Below are 17729 nucleotides of genomic sequence, written 5' to 3'. Positions count from 1 at the left end.
CTCCTCTTGCCATGGAGTTAGACAAAATTTTTCTTGCTGTGCAAGAGGGAGGAAGGGTTATGTACATAAAGAAATGTTTTAGAGCAGCTGATGGGAGGTAACTGCTTACCTGCAGTAACTTTTTGTCATTCCTAAGACTTCAACTATGAGACACTGTACCATTTAAAAAGTCAAATTTTAAATTGACATGTTAAGCTTGCTGAGGCATGCTAAAAAGAAGTTACCTCAGTAAATGATTGTTACGTGCCAAACTGATTTAAGCAAATACTTAATGAATGTTAGGAGCATGTTCATAGAGGTCGTCTTTTTAGTTTATGTACAACCATCCAAGTATTGCTTGGCTGAATGACACAGATTTTCTTGTGCAGACAAGGATTAAATTAGATGCTTTAAACCTTGGAGGTGACCTTAATTAAAACAGAGATCCTTTTCCAGGAAACACGAAACTATCCTGTTACACAACCTCTTATGAATCAATCTTTGTAGGTATTTTGATTATTTTGCTAATTCCTGAAGTGTAACATCAAGGACAAATGATGTCACTGTCTGTTGATACGTCTTGTATTTGTTAGTGAATTTGCTTTCTAGAAGTGCTTTCTTTAGTTTTCTGTTTCCTGGAATACCTTTAATTTTGTCAGTTAGCATGAATCTCTTACCTCTTGTGTCAGCAGATGCTGAGACTCATCACTTGTGAAGCAGGAGAAGGCTAAGCTTTGGATTGCACGCTAACCTCCTATGCTAGCAGTGTTCTGGAAAGCATGGCTCCTAGTGAAGAGGGAAAATGTATTTTTGATCTGCTATTCATTGTGTTGCAACATCTGTGATTTCAACATCAAAATCCTGAGTATGTTTTCCCATTAGAAACATTGGCAATAGATAAGTAGAAGAAAAGTGACCAACGGGATGGAAAAGGAGTGGTCTGCAACTCTTTCCTCAAAGGGATTTCTTTGGAGAAGGAGAGATTGAGTCTTTAAGAACATGTAGAAGGGAATGAAAGACAAAGAAAATTAATTTTTGGCATAACTTTCAGAAGTTTGTTCTCTTTACAGACAGTATAAAATCTCTTTATGCTAGTGCTTCATCATTCTGATCCAACAGTTAATGACCACAAAATTGTTTTTTTCAGAAGCATGTTAATAGAATTTGGAAAACCCCTACCCTATTGTCAAATACAATATTTAGCAAGATAAGCTTCTATTAAATTGATAGCTTAGTTTAGATGTGTGAGTGAAAGCGTTTTCACTGACTCCATCTGTAAGTATGGTTGTACCAGCAATGGTTACCTCTTTGTTAGTATAACTGTATTGTATTAAGGAAAAAGAATGTTTCCTGTGCAAGAGTTTGCTAGTATAGTTTAGAAATAGGTTTGCTGGGGGAGGAGAAGGTATGAGTTATTGCTGTTATAACCCAGAGCTCTGCGTGGTATTTGTATCATCTCTGGTTACTGTCACCTCAGAACCTTCGATGTATTCACCTTAATGCATGCCTCAGGTTTTATAGGTGAGAGCTGAGACGCTGAGTTGCTAAGGATCTCATCAAAATCTGTAGCAGAGCAGATGGTTCAACCAGAAAGTCCCATAGTCAATCTGATAACTGTACAGGTGTCCTGGTTCAGTCAGTGAGTTGGAGAGAACCGCATAGTAGGTTTATATCCTTAGGATTCCCTTCTTATATGTGTCTATGCTGGAGACACTAGTGAGAATATGAGAGAAATAGAAACCTGTGTACAGATATTGCTTTAAACTTCTGCTGAGAAAATAGATCCAAAAGTAAGGAGACTGCAGGGTTTTGGGGGTTCTCTAAGAGTTTCTTACTGGTAAAAATGAAAGTCCCATTCCTCTGCTGTTCCAGATGGCATGGACATTGTGGACTCTGTCTAAAGCTTGAAGTGAAAAACTCCAAGTGACCTTTGTTTCTGGACATGCTAATGGACGTTGAATTCAATTCAGCGCCTGCTTTTTAGTATTTCTTTCAGTTCTACTTTTTTTAACAATGGCCATCTGCCCAGGAAAACACAGTTAGAACATGATGTATTGAGGAAATCTCTAAGATAGTGCCATCTCTTAATAGCGTGGAGAAATGTAACAGGAGTTAAGAACTCTGAGCAGTTCAGAATAAGTTACGTATTTTCCTATCAGACAGTTTGGGGATTTAAACTGTAACTTGTTTTAACCTCACTCATGGTTCTGGTGCTACATTTCATATCTTTTTTTTTTTTTTCTAAAACCAAATAATGTCTATGTATGCTAATATCAGTTACTCAGGCTCCATAAAGTTGTTTGATCCAGGGCTAACCAAACTAAGTTGCAAGGGCAGACTGCAGTGCTATAGCAAGTAGCTGACAGGCTAGTGCTGTCTTACTGTGGTGATTTCTGACAACTGACTGTAAGTGAATGTAACGGGTCTGGGATCCAAACATGGCACTTCTGATGTCTTTTAATGTAAGTTCCTGCATATTGGAAAAGAAAACCCTGTGGAAAAAGAGAAAAGAAGTAGGCTTTTATGATTTGTGGAAAGTAAGCTTGGAGACCTATGTATTCTGTAATCTGATGCTGCAGGACAAGATGCAATGTAACCATTCTCATTAAGGCAGTTTCCAATTTTGTAGTACTAGCAAACCTGCTGCAGTTAAGTTACTACATTTTATACATGTTCAGATGAAGTCTTTTGAAGTTTCTAGTCTGAGTTTGGAGATGTCTTTTGTGTACTTTTTTGTATACAGATGTCGATTCAATACTGAGCTCTGCACAAGTGGATGGTAGATGACTGCTTGGAGCTAACTGCAGAACTGGGATTTGAGAAAAATATTGTGACAAATAAAGTGTCTATGGTCAGTAGTCACAGGTTTAAAATTGAGACTGGTCAACCCCAGTTTTCACTGTCCCACTCAAAAGTACTTCAGTGAGGTCTGTTTTGTTGCCAAATTTGCTGCCAGCTTTTTTGGCAGGAGGGCTGTACAAATGAAGTCTGAATTCTTTTTTTTCTTTTTTTTTTTTTTTTTAAATTGGAAAATGTGTTTTCACTTTCCTTGTAAAAGACTGGAAGAAAGCCCAAAGCACTTTTGATGAAAATTTCTTAAGATGAACAGAAAGCATACCTAGAAAATTTCAGTCAAAAGGTAGAAACTTTGTAAAATTACTAGTGATTTGGAAAATGAGGAGTAAAGGAATTTTTAGAATTTAAATTTGTATACAACTTAATGATCATTTTCTCTAGCATTACTGTGGTCTAATCCATTGATATTATGATGAAGAATGCCCTAGAAATACACTGATTGATTATGCTTCCCTAGTGAGAGGCAGTAAAATGACCAGTCTTTTTTAAGCTGCCAAATCCATGGATCCATATGGATCATGCATCAGCTGAAAAAAAGGAAAAAATAAAAGGGATGAAAAAAACCCCCAAACATAGAAAAATAGATTGGTACTCTTGGCGCAGTGTATGCAGTCAAATGAGAAATAACTTTGCAGCATTGGTGTCCTAAGACCCATCCAAATTAGCCTGTTGTCATAGAGAAGCTTGTGTTTGTTACCCCATTCCCAGTTAGGACTTGCAAGCAGTACTCAGCAACAAAGTGTTAAGTTTCAGGCTCAGCGTTTTATTGTTCGCTGAGAATGAAGACACCAACTGGATTTGACTGCTACTGCAGTAAATGTGTTTTCACTATGTAACCTTGCACTGTCTCTTTAGTGCCGACTGTTCTGGAAAAAGGTGAGTGTTATTCCGTTCAGCTGCTCATGCAGAAGTGTGTCTCCTCTAATTATTTTGCATGCATCTGTATTTTTACTGTTATTTTGGTGAGCTTTGCAGACATAAAATGCAAGAAATAGATAAGTAGATTTTAAACATTTAGAAAAGGTATTAAGGAGCTTACTTGTGTGTAGTTGACCTTGTAAGCTCTCTTACATTTTGCATTTGTATATAGTGCTGGAGGGTTGTTAAACTAATATTTAGGTATGTGGATCTTTAATGTGAGAGATGTATTGAAAAAGAAGTTGTCAGTGTGGGTGTGTTAATCTTGCTGTTTTCTAAGCTATACGTGAAGAAGGAAGGGCTGTATTACAAAATGCATGCATCTTTCTTTGGAGAGAGTACATGAAAATTCTGGCTTTCTTGAGACCTGGTTTTGCTAATGAGAAGAAAATCTCACTGTTTCAATGGGAAGAAAGTATTTATTAGCAACAGAAAGGAAGAAAGTATTCTTAGGACTCCCATGAATGGCATAACATGTGTTTATATGCCAGATGGTTTAAGGTACCATCCAGCTGAGCAGCCCTAGCGTGCAACGTTTGTTAGGGGGACAGGTAAGAAAATTCCATGCATATAACTGTGCTTTGGGAAACCAGTAGCTTTTCTGGAGGGGAATGAGGACACTGCAGCAGCGTGAAGCTGTCTACTGTGTAGCACTTATTCGGTATTGAGCACTAGGATTTTGGTAAGATCATGTTTCTAATCCAAGTGTACTTGCTTTCTCTAATCAGACTGGACTATTATGTTACTTTTCTTGATGCAATGTTGTACCACTGGTTGTAACTAAAACTGGTGTTCTTTTCTGCTGTTTGTTAACATGTGATCCTGACTCTTATGAAACTTTTTCTTTGCAAAACTTTTAACTGCTTTTTCCATTAAAATAGTGTCCTTAAATGAGAGTCCTTGCGAAATACTCTCACTCCTTGGAGAGGAGTGGTATGTGGGGAGAAAGCTATCCTTTACCAGTAAGGAAAAAACTAGTATGTTTTGTTGTTGACAAAGAAGTGAAAGATGTTACTGTAGAAGATACTTTAAAATTTCTTTAAGGGAGCGTTTGAAATGGAGGTGGGTAAAGAAGGAACTTCACATTTTTCTTACAAAAATGCTAGTGTTTGTATTCATTCTGGTATGGCAGCCTGCTAAGTAAAGCTTTTTTACTGGAGTTGAGAAATTCCAAAAAGCTTGATAAGTAAAGTTCTGTTCCTAGAGGAGGCGTTTCAATATATAGTCCACAGATTTAAAACGATAGTATGCAATATTTAGACATCTCTGGTTAAAGTCCAAAAAATGAAATACAAATGAGTATGTGAGTCATTTGAGAATGGTAAAATAGTGAGGGGTGAGAACCTAAAGACATAAAGAAGAGGAATTTTAAAATTTTTCCTAAAACACTTTATGCTTTTCAGACTTAGTATACTCATAGTTTCTTAGGTCTTCAACAATTCATGCAACTAACCTATGTGCCTTTATTTATAAAGTATAGTGAACGTTATTGTTATTTTAAGATTATTTATCTGTAAAGGATTGATCAAAATTTTGTATTCATTCCAGGAGGATTTATTTTAGGTTGTATGACATGGATTTGTATAGCTGTGCTGAAATGACTAAACTCTTGGCTCTCAAAGCTTTTAAAGTTGCATTTAAAAGTGACTTAGAGGCTAATTAAAAATAGATCTTAATGTGTCATCTCATTAAAATGAATGGGAACACTGATCTTATGCAATAGGACAGCCTGTGGTCCATGGTCTATTTCTGTGAATGAGAGTTGCTGTGACTGGAGTTATATTAGTCTTTTTAACTCTCGTTCTCCCACCTTGCACCTCACTAAATAGCCTGGTTCTGTTTTCTTGATAACATCCCGGTTGGTAGCAGCAGGCTGCTGTTAGGTCCCCCCCTGCAAAGCTGTCTCTTCTGCAGGCAGAAGCTACTGAGCGTCCTCAGCTTCCCCTTGCAGGGCAAGTGTTCCAGCCCGTGACCATCTTGGTGGCCTTCCACTGAACTCACTCCAGTTTACTGATGTCTGTCTTGTACCTGCAAATCCCAAACTGGGTACAGTAGTCAGTGTGCTGTGTGGGGTGGTGTGACTGCATCCTTCAGTCAGCTGGTTGTGATCCTGTTGATAAGCCTGCATGCTCTCAGCTGTCCTTGCTGTGAGGGCATGCTGCTGGCTCCCAGGTCTTTCTCTGTAGAGCTGTTCCCCAGGCTGTGGCAGTGGCCAGGGAGTTTGTCTGTCCCAGGTGCAGCACTTAGCATTTGTCCTTGCTGAATGTCATAAGGTAGGTTCCTGTAGGCCCAACCTGTCTTTACATGAGCAGTTACCTGCCTATATTGTGTCAAAAATAGCCACTTAATTCATAAAGTACAATGACCTATCCCTTCTGTAAGGTCAAAAATTCATGTTTTTAATGAAAAACAAATTGGCAGGTAGATCCAATTTAGTGCTAAAACAATCCAGTAGGAGGGTTTTTTTAATACAGAATTATATTGGATTGGCGCTTCGATTCTGGAGCACATGAAGCACTAAGTTTTTATTTGGAAATATCTCTGGCTTTTGTTCTGAATGTATGTTCAATGGTTGTTGCTCCTAGTGATGTGTGTTGAGTCTGAAACAAAAGCTGTCTAAGGTGTCCCTTTTTCATCTTGCTAGTCTATTAACTGTAACACTCCCTTAAGACTGGTTGAAATGTGAAGGATGCCTGGAAAAAATAATTCATGAAAGCGCAGAAGCTACTGTGAATGGCATCTCAGTGTGATGAGTGTGTTATTGAAGTACTACTTCTTCCTAATCTGGCCTCTGTTCATCATACTGTTAATGCTGCTGTTTGCTAGTGATTCAACAAAAAAATAGGAAAGCCTGTTCATGCTGATGCTTGTTTTGGAAGAGGAGCGACGGTAGCCATAACATCTTGGGGGCCAAGAAATATATATAGAGTTAAGGCTGTTAAAAGAGCAAAATTGCATTTGTAAGTAGTGTTACTTTATCATCTTGGATTTTTTCTCCCCAAAATAAATAACAAAGTAAAAATTATACACATTATACACATCTGTTCCTTGCCTTAATATAGGTCCAAAATACACAGACAGTCTTGCAGGGAATCTGGGTAGTATGAGTTGTGTATCTGTCTTCGATTTTTAAATTTTTTTTAGAAGAAAAGCTGTTCTTGGAAAAGCTACAAGCAGACTTTAAGGTTTTCTCAAGTAATTCTTACTCTTATTTCAAAAATCTTGAGGTTAATCTGATCCTCTGTTTGACCTTTGACAAACATGAGCTTTGGCACAGTCATGAAATATCTAGTCATACGGTGTGTTTACTAAACTGTTGAGGTTAATCCAAGCAGATGTCAGTGTTTAAGCAGTGGCAAGTCATAGAGCCTGTAGCTACTTTTGCTCTTTAAGCCAAAATATTGTGAAATGTGGTTGGCATTTTTTTTCATTGAAAGTATTGAAGGCTAACACATTGGGCCAGTGTTAGAGCTGCACAGGTTACTGTTGACAAACTCTTCTGGACTGTCTGGGGAAACAGAGTTGTATTGTTGGGCCAATTATTAAATGAATGTAAATGTTACTGGGTTTGATGAAATGAATATCATGGTGGTGGTGTAAGGATGCTACAAGAAGCCGGTGTGACGTGGAAAACAGTATTGCACAGTAATTACTGAAGCTCAAGTTTGGCAGGTAGGCTCCTGGAGGTTTGTTTTTTTTCGGCTTTGCAATTGGTTGACTTTCAGAGACTTTTACTAAGTTACTAATATTTAACTTTTATAGTTCTCTTTTAAAAAATCAATTATTTACTACTTGTGCAAGAATTGGAGAGTTCTGTACTGGAATTAATGGAAATTGGAGAGAAATATTTTACTCTTGGCATTTCTGGCATGTGGGTCTGCAAACTGAGTTCCAAGGCTTTGCCAAAGTCTGAAAACTATCAGGCAATAAATATATGACAGTCAAAACAGAGCAACAGGGGAGAGACTGAAAAACAGAATATTTGATTAGAAATTCTCAGAATACTGTGCCTTTAGTCTTGGCCTCTTCTGAGCTGATGCTGATGGGGGCAGCTTCTAAGATAAATTTTTTCCTTTCTTGATCACCCCAGTTGCTTCCAAAATGGATTGTAGTTACCTGATGTAGGAGGTGCTCCCAACTTGAATGATATCTATTTGTCATGTTGAAGTATCTCTGGATTCCTAAGTATACTGATGTGAACAATCATCAACTCCATGTATTATTAGGAACTTGTGTGTGTGAATGAATGCTTGTAAAATACTTAAAGGTGTTATCATTTCTTATTTGCTGTGAAAGCTCCTATATTGCCAAGGGAGAGGAGATGTCTTCTGTTCATTCTCGATGTTACTACATGAGTTTTTGGTAAAGGGAATTGTTTGAGGTATTTTGGAAAATTCCTTTTGGCAGCTATGTTGCTTTTCAGAAATGGAGAAACACGATAGACCCTTCAAGCCTAGTCTCAATTTCCAGTAAAATCTGTGAGGATCTGTATTGTGAAACAATCCTTCTTGATACGTTTAAATTAGAGATCTTTTTTATGTAATGGAAATCAGTGTTTTTGTTTGCGTTTGAATAAATAGATAGAAATGGGTTTTAACTGTACTGTCCAAATAGCCATTTATTGGTGGCTGGACTCAGTGTTACAGTATTTATTGCATAGGTGAAAATTAGTGTTATGAGACCATTGACATTATTATCTGGATAATGCAATTCTGCTTTTTTGATTTAAGTTATTTCTATCTAGCTGTTCAAACCTGCTAGCTCTGCTTGCATTAGCAGAGCTTTAGGGCTGTTGAGTTAAAAATGTATGTGTCATCTGTTTTTCTCATGCAGTGTGTATCAGAGCTGAGGAAGATACTAATACTTTGGCATATCCTTTTCATCTCTTGTATTCAGGAACAGCTCGTCTCCATTAAAAAAAAAGGTGAGAAAAAAAGGAAAAAAAAAGGTTTGGCTTCTCTTAAGTTTCAAAATTCTACTTGAAGAAGCCAACTGGGAGAGGATGGACATTTAAGACAATCATCAGGGTATTGTGACTATGCATATGTAGTCAGAGACAGTTGTTGGGTAAATTGGCAAAGCGTGTGTTTTGGAACTCTTCAAAGAACTGGAGAGCAAAGGAGTCCAGACAGGGTAAGGCTTTTATTCACCATGTCTAGATGGTTTGCAGAAGGAAGTCATGGATAGGGAGATGGGTGAGGTAAGAATCGAGGGCCAAGTGGCTGCCTACGTGAACTGAGTGTTTCCTCCTGGGTCCTTGTGACCAGCTGAAGTATTCTCTCCTCCCTCCCTCTGACATGTATCAAGGTGGTTATTTTTTTTTGGTGGATGCTGACATGAGTGAAGGGATACTTGTTTCTTGGTATATTGAGAAGAGGTGGAGATGGATTAATGTGATTGTACTTTTTGTGCATAAAAGCACAGGGCTGGAAAGTGCCCTGATTCCTCAGAGAGGTCCCAAGCAGGACTGACACTGCTTAGGACTTGAAAACCTACTGTGGCCTGTTTGCTAAAACACAGCTATAAGAAGTCATGGTCAACCTAAAACTGTTTAAAGCTGGAGTGTGCAGCTCTGATGCAGATTATGACTCTTGTGGCAGCTCAAATGGTAGAAGTAGTTGGAATCCATAGGACAGTGGTTGTGTAAATGCATATGTGTTAGTGAATAAAGTAAACTAGTAAGCATTAATGTGCTTTTCATAGGCAGAGTTTAAATTTTTTCCATTCTGCCTTCAAAATTAAGTGTCTAACAAAACATTTGGTACTTAAAGAAAATAAACAGCGAGTCTGTATTTTCCTGCCAAATGAATTATTAAATGTCTTGGTCGAGTAGCAAGCTACTGAAAGGGCCTAGTTTTCTGCATTGTAGAGGTTCTGTCATTTGATTTAAGTGCAGTGTTTCAACCTTTGTATCCTTCTACAAAACTGCAGAAGAGTGAAGGAAGGGAAAAGAAGGTGAAGCAGTTCCGCTCTGGCAAGGAGCGTGTGGAATTAATATCACGCTCAGGTTTGCGTTTGTTGCTTTTGTAACAGTAACCAAATGTGCACTTTCAGCCTGGTCAGAGGGCTTTCTGGAGATGGAAGACTTGTACAGCCATTTTTTCACTCTGGTGATTAGTAATTTATCCCTTCCTCTTTAATCTGAGTATGCCTGATGTTGGTCACAGCAAAATTTAGTGTGGCTAGAAGTGCCACAGCAGCAAGGTGGAGCTCTGAGCTGTAAAAGAGATGCAGGAAGTTGAGGAAGTACTTAGTCCATGATGAATTCTGCTCTGTGTGCCTGTCTTCCTACTGTTACCTGAGAGCAAGGATTATCTTTGGTTTTCCTGTGTGAGCTGCAGTATAGATGTATCCTTAAACAGCTCTGAAATGAAAAGATTCCTTCTCTGTTACAGTAATTTTTGTCTTACTAGATCAGTTCTGTTCTACAATATAAGTGCATGTGCCATGATGTTAGAATTGTACATCTGTGTTACCATAGTGAATGGAAAAACAACTCTAGCAGGTTTTGAGGAACAGCATATTAGGCTTGGACAAGTTTTACAGCAGATGACCTCCTTGTGGCAGTGCAAAAAAAACCTGGCAAGCACCCAGATTGTCTTTTATGGATAAGTATTAATTGTCTGCAGACTGCCTGGCAAGAAGAATTATTATAATGGGAGGATATAACTGTTTATCTAATCTTGCTCCTTTGCAGCCTAATGTGCTTTTTCTGAGCCTAGATTTGATTTGCCTTGGTATGATCATTGACCCCTGTTAGCACAGGGAATAAGGCATTGGGGATTGATCTGTACTTCTCCAACTGGTAAACCCATTCTGCTAGTTAGAATGAGGGGTTTTTTTAATCGTTTCTGACCCAGAGCATTTGTTGCCTGACTAATTTCATGGCTCTGCAGTTAAGCAGCAAGACTTCTGCATGGTAGTGTTAGAGAAAGAGCCTGTTTCACAGAGCATGCAATTCATCTATATGCACAGGGTCAGTATGAGATTTAAACCATTAAGACCTTTTTAAGCTCCTTGGGTTTAACTGCTGCGTAGGTTGTTGCCTCGCTGAAGTGAGGGAGTTTGACATGGTAAGAGTAATGGGTAAATTATTTATGAGGAGGTTGTTTGGTTTGGGATTTTTTTGCATTATTTTACTTTGGATATTTTATTTTTGGAAGAGAGACAATGACCTGCTGCAGTCTGGGAAATGTGAGCTTGAATTTTGACATGTATTCTTTTGGTTGCAAGTCACTTAGGACTCAGAATTACATTGCCAAAATAAGTGGGATCTTTATAGGTTTCTTCGGGATCATGAATGCCTTCTACCTCTGTTTAGTAGTTTTCCGTATTGAGAAGGGAATAATCTGTTTGTACTCATAAATGTTGCTGTGGTTTGTTCTTTTTGGGTCAGCCTGGCAGGCTTCTGGTAGTTTCTGACTTTTTGAGAAGTCTGAAAAATGCATCAGCATGAACCCTTGACTTCTACCCCAATATTTTGTTTTCTTAAAACAAATGTTTTGTTAATTAAAAGGTGATTAAATGGTTTCCTGGCTTTTTGTTACTATGCAAAGAATTTGTTGTGTTTAGATAATGATGAGAGAAATCTAATTCTTTGAGTTAGTGTTTTTCTTCATTTTGGGAACTGAGCTGCATGTTTTTTTGGGGGGCCTTTTTTTAGATTTGAGGAACTCCAGAAACTTTACCTGATTCTTCTGGGCCACAAAGAAAATGATATCGCCAGCTTCATATGCTTCACTTCAGGGATTTGCTTACGATAGTAATTTTCAATATAGCTTGGGGAACTTGTGTTAGTGGATGGGTGCCTAAAGTAAAACTCTGGGCTGGGTTGCTTCCTTCCAGCTCTAGGTGGGCATCTCCTCCAGGGAGTATGGAAGCTCTTCTGGAGTCTGCAGGGGCCTGTAGGAACACAGGAAATTACATTGGAGGTTTTTGCTATTTTCTTTTTTCATATCTGCTTCTTTCTGCAGAGAAGAGTATCTGTAAATGGGACTATCTTGGTATTATGTGTTGTTAAATCGCACTCCATGATTTATGGAATTTCTGGGGCACTCATGATGGCTGTTCTTAAATTTGGACAAGGAGGACTGAACTGTGTAGCTTCTTGAGTCTGTGTTCTCTCATTCCATGCTTTAGGATAGAAAGTAAAAAAATGGACATGTGTGGACATGTTCTTGGACAACTGTCTCGAGGTGGCCCTGCCTGAGCAAGGGAGTCGGACAAGGTGACCTCCAGATGTTCCTTCCAACCTCAACCATTCTGTGAAGAATTGGTTCCCTGTGTGTAGTACATTTAGTTAAATAATGATGTGTTTAGATGAATGCAGGCATACAAGGAATATACTGTTGTGGAAGAGATAATTATATGACTATTGCGAGAAAAAATTAATAATTTTTATCTTTAATTGCAGTGTGTCACTGGGCTCTTAGTGATTGTTTGCTTCATGTTTTAAAGCAGTAGTATCTACACAGAATGCGCAAACTGATCGTGTTTATTTTTTTTAATGGAAAAGTGAAATGAGATTTAATTCTTAAGGTCTGTGCTTAAAGTTCCCAAAATCATTTAATGGGAGAGTAACCTATAGAATGCATTTCCTAATGTATAGAACTGATGAGGTAACAGGCAGCACTCTCAAAATGTGTATTTTCACTCTCTTTCAGGTAATTGAGAATGGGTCCTCAATGATGCTAAGTCTACAATGGGAAGTGTCACACTTCGCTATTTCTGCTATGGGTGCCTTTTCACATCTGTGACCTGGACACTTCTGCTCTTTGTTTATTTCAACTTCAGTGAAGAAAACCAATCCTTCAAGAATGTGCCCATCAAGGGGCTGGAACCTCAGAGGCCATTTCCAAAAAAATTCTACCCCCGTTTTACGCGGGGGCCAGTTCATATACCTGAATTGCAACAGAAAGAGAATAAGATAGGAAATCCTCTTGGAAATCATGTCCAGGACCCAGTTAAGGGAGAGGTAGAATTCTCTCCTGAAATGGGTAAGTGGTCTTCAGTGTTGGTGACAAATTTATTAAAACAGTAGAAGAAATGAGATAATAAGGGTGTTTGTAAAGGATCTTGGGGAAAATTGTATATTGAAGTCCTTGTGTTTGTTAAACCTAGTGGCTTTCTTCATTAGGAATTACTTGAAATCCATTCTACTGTGTTTAATCCAAAATATACTATTCCTAACATTTACAGCTGTGCTGTGTAAGTGTTAATGGGGACTGTATTACAGCAAGGTGTCTACCCTTGATGTAGTTCTTGCTTTTGGAGTTCAATGTATGCTTGTTTTATATCTTACTCCTATATTAATTGTGCTCAAATACATAAACTTTAATTAGCTACAGAGAAGCTCTGCTCATATGCAGCAATTAAAAATAGCTTGATAACAAAACACAATGAAGAGGACCCATTGAGTTGGAGAATATCCTTGGAGTATGAAATCATCTACAAGAAATGTGTGTGGGGAAAAATTACAGTGAAAGATTTATTGAGATGACAGTGGGTCAGGCTGAATCCTGCTTACTTTGTACCAACAAAGGTCTGTGTGTTTCATTGGAGCATATTTCATCAATGAGATGATTTAGGTTTGTCTTCTAAACTTGCCTTTCAAACTAAAATGCTTTGTATGTTTAACTGCTTACAGCTTATTTGCTGCTGTGTTCAGATGTGCAAACTGGGACATGTTGCGTACTGGCTTGCAAACTTGCTTTAAGTCTGGAGGCAGAAACTGAGTGTTGTGGTATTGGTTTCCGCTGCTTCTTCGGGAAATATGGCATAGTAACCTTCATAGGCAGGAGTTTAATACTCATACCTGACTCAAGTCCTCTATCATTACTTTGGATGAATGTTTGGATCCCAAGCTTTGAGAGTTTATAGAACTTTACCAAACTTCAGTTTCTGAATTGTTAGACCTGTGTGAATATGTAGGAAAAATGCAAATTCGTGTTGCCCTGTGGCATTACAAATGTTTATCAGTTCCCTGCAAAAAAACATGAGAGCCAAGCGAGGTGAAGGCCAGTCCACAGGTGGCCATTTCTTTCCAACTATTCAGCATGGGCCAGGAAAGAAATCGGAGCTTTTTAACTGAAAAGTCCCTTGATCTTCAAACCGAGTGTCTGGTTTGGTTGGTGAAAGCCAAGGGGAGTTATAGTGCCAGGATAAATTCTACATGAATCATCAGTAGGCAGCTGGCTCTCTGTTAGAATTAGATCAGGTGCTGCAGGAAAGGGCTTCCTGTCTATCTAGGCTAGGACAGTGATAAACATGCAAAGCAAAAAAAATGAAAGAAAAGTTGGCATATGATAGCAAAAAACAAACTGTCATCTGGTATGGCAATCTCTTTTCTTTTTTTCTTTTTTTTTTTTCAATTAATCTGAGAGCCACATAATGCTGCTGAAGTAAAGCCTAAACTGATGCTTCAGTTGCAAAGCCCTTATTTTCCAAGGGTGTTTATCTGCTGTTTGAACTGAAATCTTTCAGGCCTTTTGCATGCATTTAGGATATTGTTCTTCATGAGAATGTTTTAAAAATATTATAAAAATTCTTATCTATAATCAGAAGAGTAGAAAAAAGTAGTTAGTGGTTGGGTATGGATGGATTGTAGAATGAAACATTTGGTATGTGTTTCTTAAGCTCATGCTTTGTATGAAGAAAATGTTTTAAGCTGACCCAGTGGCACAGTGTTACTGTGGTGCTGAGTGTTCAAGAGTGATTGCGCTGGGTGTCTGAACTGACAAGCTGGAAACCTTAGTTTGGAAATGCACACGGTTCAGAGGAGGACTGACTGACCCCTTTAGACCGTTCGTGCTGGAAGAGTGGCACTGCCACTGTAAACCGGCCTCATTCCTGCCCCAGCAATGCAACTTATCCAGAGTGGGGGCACTCATCCATGAGCATGGCAGTCAGTCACCACATCTTTTGCGGGTATTATTACCCAGTGCTTCCCACTTGGTCCTGCACAAATGTCAAGGCATCTGCTCTTGAGGTGTTTGATAGCGCAGCTGCATTGCAATTGCCGTACTCAAGACTAAAAGCAGCAGGGTGGGAAATGTAAATGGTGGGAATGTGGATGCACAGAATTCCCTCTAGAAGATCATGTACCTACAGGTAGACTTTGTTGCTGAAACACAACTGGTAGTGACACAGCTGTGCTCTGAAGGCCAGCCAGGACTACTTGTTGGGAAAGGAAGAAAGCTTCAAAACTTTTTTAAATGACCTTTCTTGTGTTCTGTTTTATAACCCATCTCATTTTCTCTGGGTATGAGCTCAGCTGGCTTTTGCGTAGCTGTTGAAAACTGGAGAACATGAGGTATGAAGAGAGGCTGAGAGGATTGGGTTTATTCTGCCTTAGAGAGAAGGCCAAAGAAGGGGTGAGATTTTATTGCTGTCAACAGCAACTTAATGGGAGGCTGTAGGGAAGACGGAGCCAGACTCTTTCCAGAGGTGCATGGGATTATGGTAAGAAATTGGAGCAAGGGAGAGATTACAGTTAGATATGAGGAAAGACATTTTCAGTGAGATGGTGGTCAAATGCTTGAAAGGGGACATGAAGAGGTGGTAGAATCTGCATCCTTGGAGATACTGGAGGCTTTCTAAACTTAACTGGACAAGTTCTGAGCAGCCTGATCTAGCTGGACCTGCTTTGAGCAGGGGATTAGACCAGGTGTCCCAACCTAAATTAGTCTGTGATTGTATGAAACATACTATCCTTTGTATGGAACATATTATCCTGGACGTATGATAGCATGTGAATGAGGAATCCCCTTGTTAATTATTTTCTGCAGATTTTGAACCATATGGAGATGATGAGCAGGGTGGAAGGAGATAAATTACATGATCCTTGCTCACTTCTTGTAAGGAAATTTCAGTGAAATTGCATCTGTAGCTTGATAATAGCTGAAGAGGATATATGCATCTCATTCTGGTGGCCAGCTGATCAGAGACAATAAAAGTAATTTCTCTGAATTGTTGCAGAAGTGGCTAGCTGACACAGGTGGTGGCTACTGCTTCTCTCCTCTTCCTCTTCTTTCTCTGTGAAAGAGTTGAGTGAAGCACCATAATACTTTTCTATTCATACTGGTGAGTATATGGCTCAGTGAGAGAGAAGCCCATGACACTGAGTCAAGGCAGGCAGGATGGCATTGAGCATTTCAACCTTGGCCTCTAGCAGTGTACTTATGTATACCAGCAGTTGCTGCCTCTGCCATGCTCAGCAACGGTTGCTGCTTCTCCTGCAATAATCAACAGAGAAACAGCTAGCTCTGTTGCTATTTTACTTGCTGTCAAACTCCCGGGTGAGAGAAACAAGAATTTTACATTTTTTCATAGCTATTTTTATGTTGCTGCAGACTTGAGAAAACTGCATGAAACTGGAGCTGCTGCTGTGAGGGTTTTTCTACCACTGTAAATGTCTTTTCTGTCTCAAAAATACCATTACAGACCCTTCATCTGTATGGATAAGTGCTGATTCATTGTGTGCCAAAGTCTATCCTCTGTTGCTTGTTTGATGTTGGTTTTTAGGTGGTGCTAAGAATTAGAGGCCATTTAAGTGAAGGGAGTGTGTCTGGTAAGGCAATAAACACAATGGAACCCTCAGTCTTTGGAGAATGATTTCATTTTATTACAGTTGCCAGGGCTACTCTTAAGTCCTGCATATTTGTGAAGGGTAACAAAAATAGTTGCACAAAAATACACTCTGCAAAACCAGAGGGATTTTTGAAGAACATAATGGATTTTAGGGGAGGTTAAAGCATACATTTCAATCCTTGATTGTTTCCAAAGGGTATTTTTGAGTCTGTTAACTGATCCTGGCATGTTTCTTTTGCAGGAATGATTTTTAATGAAGAAGATCAGGAAGTGAGAGACTTGGGCTATCAGAAGCATGCTTTCAATATGCTTATCAGTAATCGACTCGGATACCACAGGGACGTGCCTGATACAAGAGATGCAAAGTATATACTAATTTTTGGAGGGGATATAGTATAATTTCATGTGCTTAAGGGCTTGTTACTCACATTATACCTGATGTAGTATCTTAACATTTTTGGTATTACGTGTCTGTTAGATACTCTTTCAGCCTCCTGTGTCGCTGGAGGCAGATTTCCAGCTCTTTAAACAGGAGTGCTTGAGGTTTTATTTTTATTCTTTGGTCTCTTCTGTCTCTTTTGACTGAGTGTTGTTTCTGGAGATCTAATTTTTTTGCCAGCTGGAAAAGGTATGTGATAAGTAAAGCCCCACATAAACCAGGCTTCATGAAAAAAGAAAGATTACTACTCCCTGAAAGCAAATTCCCAATTCTTAATTCACTTTAAGAATGCTTAATGAAGAGCTAGATTGGATATACACTTATTCAAATTTTATTATATTAATTTAATTTTTGTGAGTAGTAGGATTGGCAGACAGCTATTTTGATAGGAAACAAGATTCCAAAAATACTTCAAATAAAAGTCATTGTGGAAAAGTCCTAGGAATCAAACTTTCTTTCCAGCAATACTACGATTATGCTTCCTATATCTCATCTTGCTAGCTGTGTACTCAGTTACTTAAAACATAATACAATTTTTAATTTTTTTTAAGCTTCATTTTGACATACTTAGTACTGTAACTACCAGAAGAGATGCTTTAATTCTGTTTGGTACCTTTGAAAGATGGACATTAAATGTACCAGTGCCCAAGTTAATGAGATACTTTCACCTTATGTGCTATTTCACATTTGTTGTAAGCCTACAGAGGGTAAGGTAGAAGAATGACTGATGACCAAAGGTGCTCTGTTTCTCAGTTCAAGTCCTTGCTTGGTATCTGGATTGCACTGCTCTGAATACTTTCTATTGAAAAGCAGATTTTTTTTTTTCTATAATCTGTCTGATGCATATGGAGGGGAAAAAAACCACCATTGTAACAACAAAACCCCCCCAACATTTAATTGAAAATTAAATAAACCTGCATCTATTTTTCTAGAGTTTTCTCTGGTGTGT

At 38.6% G+C, this 17729-nt stretch overlaps 1 protein-coding gene across 2 annotated transcripts in view; it reads left to right on the top strand.

The window, feature by feature from the left end:
- The window catches only part of GALNT11 (polypeptide N-acetylgalactosaminyltransferase 11), a 54200-nt gene that overhangs the window by 4157 nt on the left and 32314 nt on the right, over window positions 1-17729 (top strand). The window contains exons 1-3 of one of the 2 annotated variants that reach the window (XM_074869105.1): window positions 2426-2441; window positions 12417-12749; window positions 16583-16706. In XM_074869105.1, the coding sequence (XP_074725206.1) occupies window positions 12455-12749; window positions 16583-16706 (419 nt within the window). In that variant the 5' untranslated portion in view covers window positions 2426-2441; window positions 12417-12454. Of the gene's footprint in view, window positions 1-2425; window positions 2442-12416; window positions 12750-16582; window positions 16707-17729 lie in introns of those variants that run through there. The other variant, XM_074869097.1, reaches the window with a different exon arrangement.

Source organism: Strix uralensis, chromosome 1, assembly GCF_047716275.1.
Source record: "Strix uralensis isolate ZFMK-TIS-50842 chromosome 1, bStrUra1, whole genome shotgun sequence".
Classification (NCBI taxonomy): domain Eukaryota; kingdom Metazoa; phylum Chordata; class Aves; order Strigiformes; family Strigidae; genus Strix; species Strix uralensis.
The sequence above is the reverse complement of the archived record's forward strand: the minus strand, read 5'-3'. Positions and strand labels throughout refer to the sequence as shown.